Here is a 14307-nt window from a genome sequence, read left to right as displayed (position 1 = left end):
GGCCAGGGTGTACAAACCGTACGTGAGGATGCTCTGGGCACAGGAGCTGGTAAACACTATGCAAGTTCCTCAACAAATTAAAAACACAACTACCCTATCTTCCAGCAATCTCATTTCTGGCTGGGTATTTAAAGGAAATGAAATGTAGGTATCTCAAACAGACATGTGCTTTCCCAGGTTTGCTACACCATTATTGCTAATAATCAAGAAACAGAAACATCCAAGAATACACCAATAAGTAAGTGGATAAAGAAAATGGGTAGGTATGCGCAAAGAATACTACTCGGTCCTTAAAAAGCAGGAAATGTACCAGACAAACAGCACACACCTGTGATTCTAGTATTTGACAGGCTGAGGCAGGAGAATAGAAAGTTTCAGACCAGCTGGGACTACATAAGTGAAACCCTACTAATATGTACATATGTGTGTGCACACTCACACATGTACACAAAAAAGGCAGAAAATCCCACCATGGTATTACATGGATGAATTTGGAGGATATTTAGAGAAGCCAGATTCAAGACAGATATATCCAAGTTTATGTCAATCTTAATAGAAACACAGTAGAGTGAAGCATAATGATCACTGGTGCAGAAAAATGGAAAGATGGTGTTCAAAATGCAAAACTATAGTTTATACAAGACGAGTAAGTTCTAGAAAGCTCTATGTGTAATATGATGATTCTCGAGATAATAATATATGTTGTACTTGAAATTTACTCAGAAGGTAGATCTTGAGTGTTCTCACACACAGGCACACACACAACACACTGTAAATTACAGTACGGTGAGGGACACGTTAACATGTGTCACAATGACAATAAAAACATCAAGCTGTATATTTCTATTTGTTAGTTCTATTCCAATGAAATTAAAAAGTAAGAGAAAATGATACATGGAGGCAAGGAAGGTATCAAGACAAAGAGGCTACACCTCCAAAACTACCCAGGCCTGCTCTTCTTGCATGCTCAAAGACATCAGGACGGTGAAGGTCAAGGCTCCGGGACTTAAAGACCTGAATTTAAATGTGGTGGAAAGCCATTTTCGTGCAGAAACCATGCTAGGAGGGAAATGCCAAGGTGATACCACCTGAGGATAAAAAGACAGACAAAAATGAGCAGTGCTAGGCAAGTTGCAAGGAGGAAAGGGGCATGTATAGCTCAAGTAGGGTGCATGCCCAGCAAGCTCAAGTCCTTTGTTGTTTCATTTGCACCTGTACTAGGGCTTAAACTCTGGGCCTTCCTAGGCTTTCTTGTTTGTTTGTTTTTTTGTTTGCTAGTCCTGGGCTTGAGCTCAGGGCCCGAGCACTGTCCTTGGACTTTCTCAAGGCTAGAGCTCTACCACTTGAGCCTCAGTACCACTTCCGGCTTTTTTCTATATGTGATACCGCGGATTTGAACCCGGGTCTTCATGCATGCTAGGTAAGCACTTTAACCACTAGGCCAAACTCCCGGCCCCTTCCTAGGCTTTCTTGCTCATGACTGATGCTCTACCACGTAAACCATGCCCCCAGTCTGAGCAATTAAGAATTTGTATATACTAGTGTGGAGATGTAAAAGGATAAGGGTCTACTTTGGAAAACACCATGCCTGTTGATGGAAAAGTGAAGCATAAAGCCAGGTGCCAGTGACTCACACCTGTACTAGCTATTCAGGAGGTTGAGATCTGAAGATGACAGTTCAAAACCATGATCTGGGTATGAAACTTTGTGAGGCCCTTATCTACAATTAGCTAGCAAGAATTCAGAAATGGAGCTGTGGCTCAAGTGACAAGAGTACCAACCATAAGCAGGGGAAAAAGCCAAGTGATAGCAAGTTCAAGTCCCAGTACTGGCACCAAAAGCAACAACAACAGTAATAATTATTATTATATATAAGTTAATAGTGCATCAGTAATTTTACAAATGACTAAAAAAGCATAAGCATTTAACAGGACACTGAGGCTAAACTTTGCATTTGTTAGATACCCTGTACTCTCAGTGGAAAATAAAAACAACTTAACCAAAGGAAAAAGAGCAGGCATAAAGATCAACTAACTTCCTTTCACTATTCTTTCTTCCCTAAGGAAATTTAATAAAGGATGGGCTGTAAGAATTACAGTAGAAGGAAGGTCACCAGTGGACTTAGAAGACTCATGTTTGTCGTAGATATTTAGTTTTCTTGGCTTGGTAACAGGATATGCATTATTCTCCTAGGGTGAATTTGTTTTGTAAAGAAACTTACAGCTGGGTTATTGATGGGCTTTTCCAGGGATTAGCTGCATGCTCATAAAAATAAGAGGCTAACCTCATCCTCTTAAACTTCACACACTACAATCCATCCCCCTCGATAGCTGACAGCTACAGGCAAAGGACAAAAATAACCCAACAGTTTGCTAATCCTTAAACCAATCATGGCATGCAATAGTAGACAGTCCTTTAGGTCTACAACTCAATCTCGGGGACACAAAGTCTCCTTTGCGGGCACCAGGATTTTGTTTCACAGCCTTTCCAACACACAAGTAGTCTGACGTAGCACAATACAAATTCTGTAGACCTTGAAACAAAGTTATATTTATGGAAAAACAAGGCTCCCTATAGTTCAGTAAATTAAGAAGGAAAACAAGGCTGCCTAGATTAAGCCTTACTTTCTTGAGTTCACAAAGTTCAAAAGCTTCATGGTAAGAATCTACTTAAATTTTCTTACAGTTGATAGCATTGTGGTCACTACCAAACATTTGGCATTTTGTGGATGAAGGGCAATCTCCAGCCCTCTGATCGTGTCTTCTGTCTCCTTCCAATGCTACTACAACAGTCCCTGTGGCTGGGTAAATGTGTTGTCTTTCCTTTCTTACGAAGAAGGAGAAAGCTAATAATGTTTTGTCCTCACATTTTTCACCCTAGATCTACATGTTCTCAAAACTTAACATTTTCCTCTCATTCTGTACTTGTTTTGTTCCTGGAAAGCCAAAGGGCAGTGCTGGGTACTAATTAAAAGGCAATTATGCTAGGAGCTGTTGGCTTACGCCTGTAATCCTAACTATTTCTGGAGCCTGAGATCTAAGGATCACAGTTCAAAGCCAGTCCAGGCAGGAAAACCTATGAGACTCTTACCTTCAATTAACCACTAAGAATATCAGAAGCAAAGCTGTGGCTCAAAATGACAGAATACTAGCATGGAGCCAAAGAGCTCAGGGACAGCACCCAGGCCCTGAACTCAAGCTCCACAATGGACAAAACATTTAAAAATAAAATTTAAAAACTGGTAATTATGCTGGATGACATGGACATTTTTCACTTCAAGGAGTTGGAACCACATGGTAAGTAAAGGCTACTAGTAAAGTCTTGTGCCCATAAAAACAGAGATGGTAGATACTATGACCTACCTACAGATGAAGGGCACTGAGAAAGCTCACACAGCCAGTAAGGGGTAACCAAATGCCCTAGCCACTTTTTAACCAGAGCACCACAAACTCAAACGAAGTTATATATATTACAAACACCAGGTTGGACAACAAGTGGTTAGAAATAAAATAAACAACTGTACAACTACTTTTCTTTTAAAAAGAAAACCACACTCAACCAGCCATTAGCATTAGTGGGCATTTTTTGTGTGTGATTTTTTTTTCCCTCAAATTATTTTTTCTTTTCATTCAAAGGATCTTTCAAAAGGTGAGAAAAACGGAGTAAAAAGCACAGGGACCGTGCTGGGGTGATAGAATGTATTCTCACCTTGTATCAGTACAGAGTGGATGTCAGAAGTGACCAAACTATACACTCAAGATCTGTGCACTTGCCAAGCCCAGCAGGGCTTGCTGGTCAAGGAAGGAAGGAAGGGATGGAGGGGGGAGGGGGAAGGAGGGAGAGGGACAGGAGGGGGGAGGGAAGAGAAAAGAGGAAGGAAGGAAGGAAGGAAGGAAGGAAGGAAGGAAGGAAGGAAGGAAGGAAGGAAGGAAGGAAGGAAGGAAGGAAGGAAGGAAGGACGGACGGAAGGCAGGCAGGCAGGCAGGCAGGCAGGCAGGAAGACAGGCAGGCAGGCAGGCATGCATGCATTTGTGCAACTTCCGTAGTGGGACAAAGCACAAGTAGGATTGCAGCTCAGGACAGTTCAGGCATAAAGAAAGACCCTAACTCTAAAATATCCAATGCAGACAAGGCTGAAGGCAGAGCTCAAATGATAAAGTACTTGCCCAGCAAGGACAAAGCCTTGAGTTCAGTTCTCAGTACTATCCAAACAGGAGGTGCAGGATAGCATGCTGGTGGCTCAAGCCTGTAATCTTAGGAGCCTGAGTCTCAGAATCAAAGTTCTAAGGTAGCCTGGCCTGAAAACTTTTATCTCCAATGAACCAGTAAAAACAGAGAAGTGTAGATGTGGCTCAAGTAGTTGAGCACCACCCTTACGCAAAAAAACAAAAAAAAATTAAATTAAAAAATCTCAAATGAGATTCTCAGTTCAAGTTCTGTAACTGGCACAAAAATAAAAGAGTCCAGCAAAAACAGTTCAGTAATTCCAAACAATGGATACTTATGAGTATCAGTATTCTGTATAAAAGGCAAGAAGGGAAAAGGGGGAAATGCAGTATTTCTGTGCAATGCAATAGCATTTCTATGCTGGTGAGAAAACAGGCATCAACCACTCACTAAGAAGGAGACAAAAACAAAGAAATCCCAGCTTCCTCTCTTCCTCCTCTTAAGCACCCACAGGCCCAGGACACAGGCTGAGCTCACCTAAGACTTCTGTGTCCTTGAGAAGACTGAACCTCATTCAGGTTTGCTAAAGAGAAACATCATCAGTTCTGTCAAGCAAGAAGCTCCTTGATAGTTCCTTCAAGGGAATGAGAATGTCTCGACTCATTTGCATCTTAAAGGGTACTCCTTCATGATCTCTCACACTTGTAATAGACGTCTAAACCGCTAAATTACTATTTCTTTTCTTAGCCTCAAAGTCAAAGCAGACTAAGAGCTTGGCCTTTCCCATTGTTCTTTACCCTGTGTTGGTCCCTGAACAGTACTGACAGCTGCTATCAAACCAGGCTGCATTTACTCTGCCACAGCTGCTGCTTGTAGAAACAGTGCCCAGTGCCCCCTCCCTTTGGGAGAAACAGGTTGACACAGTGCCTGTTCAATGAAGGGGTGCAAAGGTCCACTGAATTGTCAACCTAATTTTCTACTTCGATTTTCCAGGATGCACACAATTCCTTTCTAGCAAAAAGCAAGCATATGCCAGAGCATGAAACTTAGGGGGCAAGATAATTATTGATAACTGCAAATTTGAAACGTGCCTTTCTGACATAAATTAATAGACTGACCCCAAAACTTCAAAGATTAAAACTGCACATGCCAGGATGCTTGAAGACAGATAAAGGGCAAAAGTCTTGTCCTGGGCCCATTTCACCAATGTGGGTCATTATTGCTATGCTATCAGAGCTAATCTGCCTTATTATAATCTCAACATTTTTTCCTGGACTAAAGTCATTCAGAAAATTAGCAATTCATCTGCCCTTCTAAAAAACAGCTTGCTATTTTTATTTTCTGTGTTCAGTAAAATGGATATTATCCACAAACATCTGGTTAATACAATTTCTTCCTCTATGTGTATGTCCAAAAGAGATTCACAGGAGCTAGGCAGGCCTTTGAGGATTTAAATGAAGTCTTTTACTACTGAAAAGTTACACGTAGCCAGCAGTGAAGTTCAGTGATTGAGTGTTTGCCTAGCATGTGTGAGGCCCTGGGTTCAATCCCCAACATTATGGGGAAACAAAAGAAAAATTACACATGAAGATTTAGAGCCCATCAGAAAACAAACATGTACCACAAAGTTGAGCTGGGTACTTGAGAACTGCTTTGCATATGTTTTCTTTTAATCAAAACAGGCTTTTCCACCCTCATTCATTTGGGCTAAAAAAAATTGTTCTGTGCTCCAGCTCCAAGTACAATTCCCTATTAGTCTCTGCTAATCAAACACGGTACATGCAAAAGTACCGGTGAATATTTGATTTGATCTCTGAAATAAAGCAATTCATTACAGAAGGCAGCAGACAAATGCAGATGTAATTGTGTTTTTTTGTTGAATGTGATTAGAGAGCCCACTAAGTAACAGTCAAAAAAAAAAAATGTGAAGGGGAAGAAAGGCTGAGCCTAGATCTGGGGAAAGAGGAGGGAGAATTGTTTATGCAGAGCTAAGCTGTCAAGTGTAATAAAGCAGCTTGAATAAAATTTAAGCTGAAAATCCACTGAAGCTCCCCATTTCAGGGAGGAAAAAGCTATTAAAAGGAAATGAAGGTCACCCTCCCAGTTTATTTCACCTAATTGACTGCCAATAGCTTACCACAGGCAACCCAACTGCAGATCTGCAATTGAGAAACCGATGAAAGGAGAGTTTTCAAGCTGAGGCTCATTCTTTAATCCTCCTTGGCTCTTATGGTTTTTTTTCCTCCATCTCCAGTTGGGATGTAATTTTAAGCCCTGATGGATTAACTGGTTCCATTGTTTGTGGCCAGCTTTGGACTATGGCACTCTTAATCCGTACAGCAGCATGTCTAATTATCATTACAAAGTGTCTGAGGGAACTATAAAGACCAGCAGGGCATCTTCTCACAAGCAATTAACATAAATTGATAAATGAGTGATTTTGAATCCGCTCAAGGCACTCACACATGAATAAAATCAGAAAGGACCCCTCCCTTGTCTCAGCTACTGCTTTCACTTCGTCTGGAAGGGAGCAGAGCACATGAGAACCATCCCGGGCCCCGCTGCAGGCGAGGTGGGGGACAAACTGGGGCAGAAGGAGGGCACGCATGCATAGATAGCATGGTTCACTAAGTTCCTTCATGCAGCCAAGTGACCTGTGATTGACAACCGGTGGCCAGCATAGAGTGCTAACTGAACTCCACAGATGAGAAACAGGACTCCTCCAAAAGGCTAGAGAGCACAAGGGCAGACAATTAACACTTCTTGCGTGACTAGGGAGCACTCTTTTCATTGGTGTGCACTTAAAAATTCATCAAAGGGCACCAAATAAAAAAAGAGAAGGACCAAACCGTTACATAGGTTTGGATGCCCTAGAAAGCAAAAGGCAACAGCAGAAAAAACTCAGTGAAATGGTAATTCAAGAGACCAATCCTGACCTTACTGGGGTTGAATGTTTTAAGAGAGAAAGAAAAAAAGTATTCAAGCGCTCATCTAACGCTTCTACTTGACTAATGACCCAAAAGTGGTTTCCAACGTCACAGGATAAACTATAGAGTTCTGCTTTCCCACTTAAGAAAAAAAAAAAGATCTATTTTTCTCCGAGCCTGCCGCCCCAAAAATCTCCCCCTGATCTTTGTCCTGATGTTCTGGCCTCCTCCCTCATACATCTCAGCATACACACAAACCCACTCTACCATCTTCCCTTCTCAAACCAGTCAACATTTAAGCTACACAAAATGATGTTTACAGACATACTAAGCCATCAGACTAATAAGAAATGAAAGCTGGTGATACACACTGTAGGAGGTAGACCTTGGAGGCCACGTACCCCGATGATGGCATTCAGCTCTGCCATGGTCACCTGTTTGGCACGTTCAACAGCCTGGGCCACCTGTTGTTGATGCTTTGAAAACAAGAAGAAAACGTGTGTTAGCGACAGCCGAGGACGTCCTTGTAAAAAAAAAAAAGACAAACGTGATGTGTTACTGCAGGCTACAGCATCTGGAAAAGCTGCCTCAAGCTGGGAATCCCTGCTACTTGGGAAACTGAGATCAGGAGAATGGTGGGTTTTGAGTCCAGGCTCAAGCCAAAAAGCTCAGGAGACTCAAACCTCAACCAATAAAAAGTTGGGGGTGACAAGCACACCCCTATTATCTGATAGTGGGAGACACAAATAGGAGAGACACAAATAGGAGAATCACAATCCAGGCTGGTCCAGGCAAAAATAGGCAAGCCTATTTGACTTATTGAAGGGTAGAATGATGTTAGCCTCAAGTGCTATACACCCCTTAAAAAAAAAAAAAGAAAGAAAACCTGAATAAGAAGACTTGTTAAGATTAACTCCTGAATAAAAATGTATAGTAATTTCATTATGCTTTGGTTTTTGTGCTAGTTACTGGGGTTTGATGTTAGGGCCTCATGCTCTTGTTTAGCTCTTTTTCTCAAGGCTGATATTCTACACTTCCACTTCCTTTTTTATTTTTATGTTTTTTTTTTCTTGCTGGAGGAATTGGGCAACTCTAGGAATTTCTCTTTTTCTTTTAGCCCTTTGGCTTGTGGTAGAAAGAAGATTCCTCGATCTGAGCACATCCCAACTCCACCCACAAGTAAAAACTCCAGCCACAAGTCAGCTTTGGAAGGACTGAGATTAACAGCATCAAAGTCTAATGAAAATAAGAGAAAAGCTGTTGGCAGTGAATCATCATCCAGCAGCAGATGCCAACTAAAAGCAACCCCTAGTACTCTAACTCCCTGTTCACTGAGCTTTCCTCCCTGTCAAGGTACACTCTTCTTTACACACTGAAAACACATACAGACACATTTATCAGCTTATATTCAGAAAGTAAACCTTCCAAAGCAAAACTAAAATACAGTGTTGAGTCAACTTCAGTGATTACTCATACAAAGCTCTTTTCCCTCTCAACATGTTAAGATAAACCTCAATGTGCTGAAATAAAGTGGCTCATCTATGTGTGGTGACTCAAGCTTGACACAGCATGAATATACATTGTATCTTTGACTATCACTCACGCTTCCTCCATGAGGAGCTCCAAATTCAGTCCCTGACAGACTAATAAGAAATCTGACTGCATGGTGGTCATTCTTCATGGGGCTACTTTGAATTCAGCATGAGAAAGAGGCAAGAAAAAAAAAAGCCAAACCCCAGTCACTCATGTCTGTAACCTTAGCTACTCAGGAGGCTCGAGATTTGAAGATGGTGGTTCTAAGCCAACCCACGTAGAAAAATCTGTGAAACTCCAGTTAGCCACCAAAAACAAAAGCCAGAACTCAAGTGGTAGAGCAAGAGGCTTGAGAGGAAAAAAAAAAAGCTACAGAACAGTTCCTAGACCCTGAGTTCAAGCCCCAGTCTGGTACATAAAACAAAATACCCCCCCCACACACACACACACATCCAAAACAAAACAAAAAAAAAAACCCAACAACAAAGAAAGCCAACCAAATCCTCAGCTATCAAACTTACATTACTCAAAAAAAAAAAAGGGTAAAAGAAGAAGCAAGCTTTCTGTTGGGTAGTCATTTTGCAGTTTTCCATAGGAAAAAAATTAATTTGGGGTTGAGCTTCTGTTGCTGCTTGTGCAGCAAGCTTTCAATGTGTTAGACAGAATAGCAGGGGGTTTACACACTTCAGCTGTAACAGATGTTCTTCACACTTGTTCCTCGTGATAAAATTAACATCATCTTAAAACTAGCTAATTTGCAAACAGAGAAGCAACATAATTGCACTTTAACAGCTGAACAGTTTTACTTACTTCCTGAGACAGAAAGGGGATGACTTGTGCACAAATCGTGTTCAATCTCTTGGCGATTTCAGTCTACAAAAACAAAGCCATACAAATGTTTAGAACGCCTTACAATCAGTTTGAAAAGGTGAAATTTCATACCATCAACACTTGGTATTCTCCCCTACTCTCTCCCTGGAAGACAGAAAAGTGTTTCTCTGGGTTGTGACTGATACTTATCTTGAAAGAAAAGGAAGGCAGCAGCCCTCACTTGCAAAGTACAACCCATATACATAGTTTATTGGTCACTTAGTAAGGAGATAATGAGTAGCTTAATTGAGTCGGAAAATCTACGTGGTTTAAGGCCATCTAGCAATTTAAATCTAGAGATTAGAAACCCCATAATATGCTCTTATAATGATGGCGTACTGTGGCATATTGATGCAATTATAGTAAGTTCAATTAAATTGGTATCAGTAGTTATAAAACCTGGCTTTCAAAGTTGTGAGTTAAGGTGAAAAGAAGAATAAAGGGCCCAGTGACTTATTTCTAACTCACTCCAACCTTGCACAACAAAGTGATTTTAATTTTAGCATCCTACACTGTTTAATCTCAACATTGCAAAAATCAGAAGGCAAGTCTCAAGTGATGATTGATTCCTGATATCCTGAGTACCTGGTTAAGTGTCACCAAACACAAAGACATCACTGGAAGAAGGGACCAGGATGCAGGGGAACTCAACAGCAGATTTCCTGAGCAGCCAGTCACACTGGCCATTGCAAAGAAAGCAAGAAAAGTTCCCACTCACTTCCAGATCCCTAGAGGTCCAAAGGATGGGAGTGGAGAGTCCTTTACTGCCAGAGGGGAGCCACCACAACCTTTCCAACACCCCACCACTGTGCAAAGAGGCTCTGCTTTCCTCTAATAAAGAAAAACCAGATCTGAGAGAGAATGGGATGGAATGGACTAGAATGGAATGGGATAGAATAAAATAGAATGGAATAGGCCTATAGTGAGGCCTTACCAATTCCATCATTTTCTATCTATGCTTACCAAATATTGCCTTTATTTTGGAATTAGACAATAAAAAGGATCAAGAGTAGAAATTTATCAGGCAATCGGCCACACCCTTGAGAAACAGAAAAGGGAATAAGATAGAAACCCCAGGCACTTTACAATACAAGTTAAAGACAACCACTTTTTTGTTCTCTAACAAGAGTGTTTGTTTTATCCCAGACTGAGTTTAGCCCAATTCTCCCTGACCACAGATGAGACAGGGTTACAGACCATAGCATGGAAGAAACATCTTAGAAGAGGGAGGTAACTGGTTTAGAGAGCAAATCAATGACCTTGCTTTAGAACAACCAGGGCAAATAGGTGAAAAAATAAAAGCGCATCTGTGCCAGGTGCAAAAACAAAACTTGCTCAGCCCCACCCAGTTCGTTTGATCACTATGAGCCACTCAAGGTCATGGCTCTCCTTGAAAGCAAGGACATGCTTCCCCTTCCTGTGGAGCAGCAGCACGCACATGTGCGTGCACACATATATCCATGTATATAAACTATATGTCAACATGTGTGTTCATGTAAAGGAGTAGAGACACCCTTTGTGAATTCCTTGTGCTATATATATTCTGTACTTTCTCTGTCTTAAGGTCTTCAAATGTACAAAGCACATGTGCTCAGGGTAGAACACTTGTTAGTCTAGTGTGTACAAGAACCTAGGTTTGATCCTCATCATCACAAAACAAAGAAAAATTGATATACTCTGATTTTAAACACACACACACACACACACAAACACATAGAAGAAAAGAGGTGATAGTGAGGTGGGGAGGACTGTGAGGAAAATCCACATCCAGGAATTATCAGAGAAAATAAGGTGGCCTTGGTAGGCACCTATTTAAGACAATGTATTATTAAAAAGTTCTGCTATATGTGCTCTATGTTTTCCAGTCAAATCGGTATCCCTTTCAGTCAAAAGACACAAATATGAGTGAGAAAATGTCCACCAACTCTATTGTACAAACACACTAATGATATTTAAGCACTCCTGGCACCAGAGGATATTTATGTCCCATCTAATTTTCCACAATTATAAACTGTATGTCAAATAACCTTCCATGCCTATCTCTAAAAGGACTCCCTTGTAAGTGAAACTTCTGTGTCAAAGTGTTTGCATATTTTAAATTGTAGTGAGTGGGGCCAAAGTGCCCAGTAGAAAAGCTATACAAACTCACATTATTGCCTGCCATGTGGTTCTTGCTCTCCTACCCAGAGTCAATATTGGGTTTTGTTGACCTTTTTTTAATCTTTATCCACCTAGTAAATTAAAAAAAAAAATGACCTCATTCTTATTTGCATTACTTGGATTCTTCCTGAAGTTAAACATCTTTTCATGTATTTATTGGCCCACTGTATTTTTCCTTTCTCCTTTTTCTGGTGTTTAATCACTGACTTTTTGTAGTGGTTCTTTACATAAGACAATTACTGACCCTTTAACACAGCTTGCCATTTGTCTTTCGGCCATTAATATGGATTTTTAGCCGGACAGGGCATTCAGTTGTTAGGTGGCCAAACTGAAGAATTTCCTTCCCACGCTTCTGCCTTTTGGGTAAGGATCAGAACACACCAAGATTATATAAATCATTCTTCATTTGCTTCTGGCACCACTATGGCTACATTGCATACTTGATTTTACCTCACCTAACTGGAACGTATTTTGGTTTAGGAAGAAAAAAAGTCCTTTTACTAGCAATAGTACATATGTGTTGGTACACAGAATGTCTCTGAGGTAGACCTGAACATAGTTAGAGGATAGCTAAAACCCCTTCTGGATCAGATATGGTGACAAATGTCTGTAATCCCATCAATCAAGAGGCTGAGACAATTAGATCACAAGTTCCAGGTCATCCTGGACTATCTCATGTTTATATATTGACTCAAACAATGCAAGCAAGACAAAAGAAAGAAATCAATGCGGACGTATCCTTTTTGGACTTGATCTCAAGGCCTGGGCCTTGTCCCTTAATAATTCTGTTCAAGTCTGGTGCTCTACTCCTTGAACCACAGTTCCACTTCTAGCCTTTTGGTTATTATTTGAGTCTCATCTACTTTCCTGCCTGGGCTGGCTTTGAATGTCAATCCTCAGATAACAGCTTCCTAAGTATCTAGAATTACAGGTATGGGCCACCAGTGCTGGGATCTAGTAACAAAGCAATCAAAAGAAAACAAAGGCAGCACAGACCAAAGATAATAATAAAACAGACTAGACAAGATATGACCAAAGCAAGGAGAATAAGGTTATAGGTCCAATACAGATCAAAGCTTAACCACATGAAGAATCATCCAAATCCAAGTCAGTTGTGAAAATGCTAAACAAGTACTCTGGAAAAGTCTGGAGTCAAAGAGGGATCTAGTCTATTTCCTCCAGATCCATAAAATCTTCATCTACACTTGACCAGTGCACTTGATCTGAGCCAGAAGACCCAAGTTCAAGTCTTGCCTCTTGGTACAAGCTGGTTACCCTGGAGAGAACACTGGAATACTGAGCTGTTCTTGGCCCTCCCTCTGTAAGAGATGGTGGATTATGACCTCTTCCCTCCTGGCACTGTGAGATGGGGAAGGCATCTACTATACAGTGCTCTGTGCATTATAAAATCAGCATCCATCTCACGGGAAGGGTTTTCACAGTCGTGAGGGCAGCAACAGGAAAACTAGGAACGGTGCTCAGTAGTGTTACCTTTGCCTTTGTCACCAAGTCATGTTGCTAGGATTCTAAATTTAATATAAATTAACAAGTGGGAAGGTTCTTCACCCACCCTTTCATTCAAGGTCAAAGAGCCTTAAGCAGGGTAACCTGCAGAGTGGACCTTCCTTCAATACTAAGAGTTCTGCAACCTTTTTACACCACATCTGGCCTCTCCTGAAGGCTAGACAACTCCCAGGAAAAAGCTGTGTGCACTTAACTGTATTTCCTGCCTCAAAATCATTTTTCTGCTCAAAGCTGAAGGCACATTTTGTACCTGCTAGGTCACACTGTTTATAAATAAATTTTCCCTGAACCTGTATTTCTGACATTGGGTGAGGCAACAACAATAAATCAATAAATCCAAGAGTTATCCCCAATCCAAATGTTTAGGGAGTCCACCCACCCAGAAACTGAAGGAGCTGAGTGTAGAACCCAGCCAGCATCGAGCCAATCCCCAGAGGCAGCAGGAAGCAGGGGTCCAGATTACCTGCCTAGAGCATTCATTTATGCTCCTTGTCCGTGTACTAATGTACATTAATGTACACATGATGACATAATTTAGGTCTGTCTCTGAGAAAATCAGTATTAGGTGTCCCAAATTAATCTACTTCAGAGTATCATCAAGATCAAAGCCAAACGGGGCACTGGTGGTTCATACCTGTCCTGGTTACTCTAGAGGCTGAGATCTGAGGAATAGGGTTCAAAGCCAGTCTAGGCAGGAAAGGCTAGGAGACTCTTATATCCAATTAACCACCAATAAACCCGAAGTGGAGCTATGGCTCCAAGTGGTAGAATGCTAGCTTTAAGCAGAAAAGCTCAGGGATAATACCCAGGCCCTGAGTTCAACCTCCATGCCAGACAAAAAACAAACAAAAAAATCAAATGGATAGCATATTATCCATATGCTTCTCCAAAATGCTATTCAAACCCAAGAGAGTCCCCCAGCCCCATCCTCCAATTCCACTCAGAAGTTTGTGGCCATAACACCAGTAAACGCCAATTCTCTGGGCTTTTTAAGATTGTCCACAGCACTTCTTGTTATTTCATAAATTCCATCTACATGGTGAAAAGCAAACGTTGCACAGAGCTGCTACAGTTCCCTAAGGTCTTCTTGCAACAAGTCTTCTCAATACAACAGGATGGGATGCAT

The 14307-nt window shown here is 41.2% G+C and overlaps 1 protein-coding gene across 14 annotated transcripts in view; it reads right to left on the bottom strand.

Moving 5' to 3' along the window:
- Positions 1–14307, bottom strand: part of Tle1 (TLE family member 1, transcriptional corepressor) — a 98908-nt gene that overhangs the window by 58536 nt on the left and 26065 nt on the right. For 7 of the 14 annotated variants that reach the window (XM_090329580.1, XM_090329586.1, XM_090329588.1 and 4 more), the window contains exons 5-6: positions 9438–9500; positions 7466–7570 (exon numbers count right to left, since the gene is read on the bottom strand). In XM_090329580.1, coding sequence (XP_090185706.1) covers positions 7466–7570; positions 9438–9500 — 168 coding nt within the window. The remainder of the gene's footprint in view (positions 1–7465; positions 7571–9437; positions 9501–14307) is intronic. The other 7 variants (XM_090329583.1, XM_090329593.1, XM_090329584.1 and 4 more) reach the window with 1 other exon arrangement.

The sequence above is a fragment of the Megascapheus bottae genome, chromosome 3 (assembly GCF_031878675.1).
Source record: "Megascapheus bottae isolate mThoBot1 chromosome 3, mThoBot2.hap1, whole genome shotgun sequence".
NCBI lineage: Eukaryota > Metazoa > Chordata > Mammalia > Rodentia > Geomyidae > Megascapheus > Megascapheus bottae.
The sequence above is the reverse complement of the archived record's forward strand: the minus strand, read 5'-3'. Positions and strand labels throughout refer to the sequence as shown.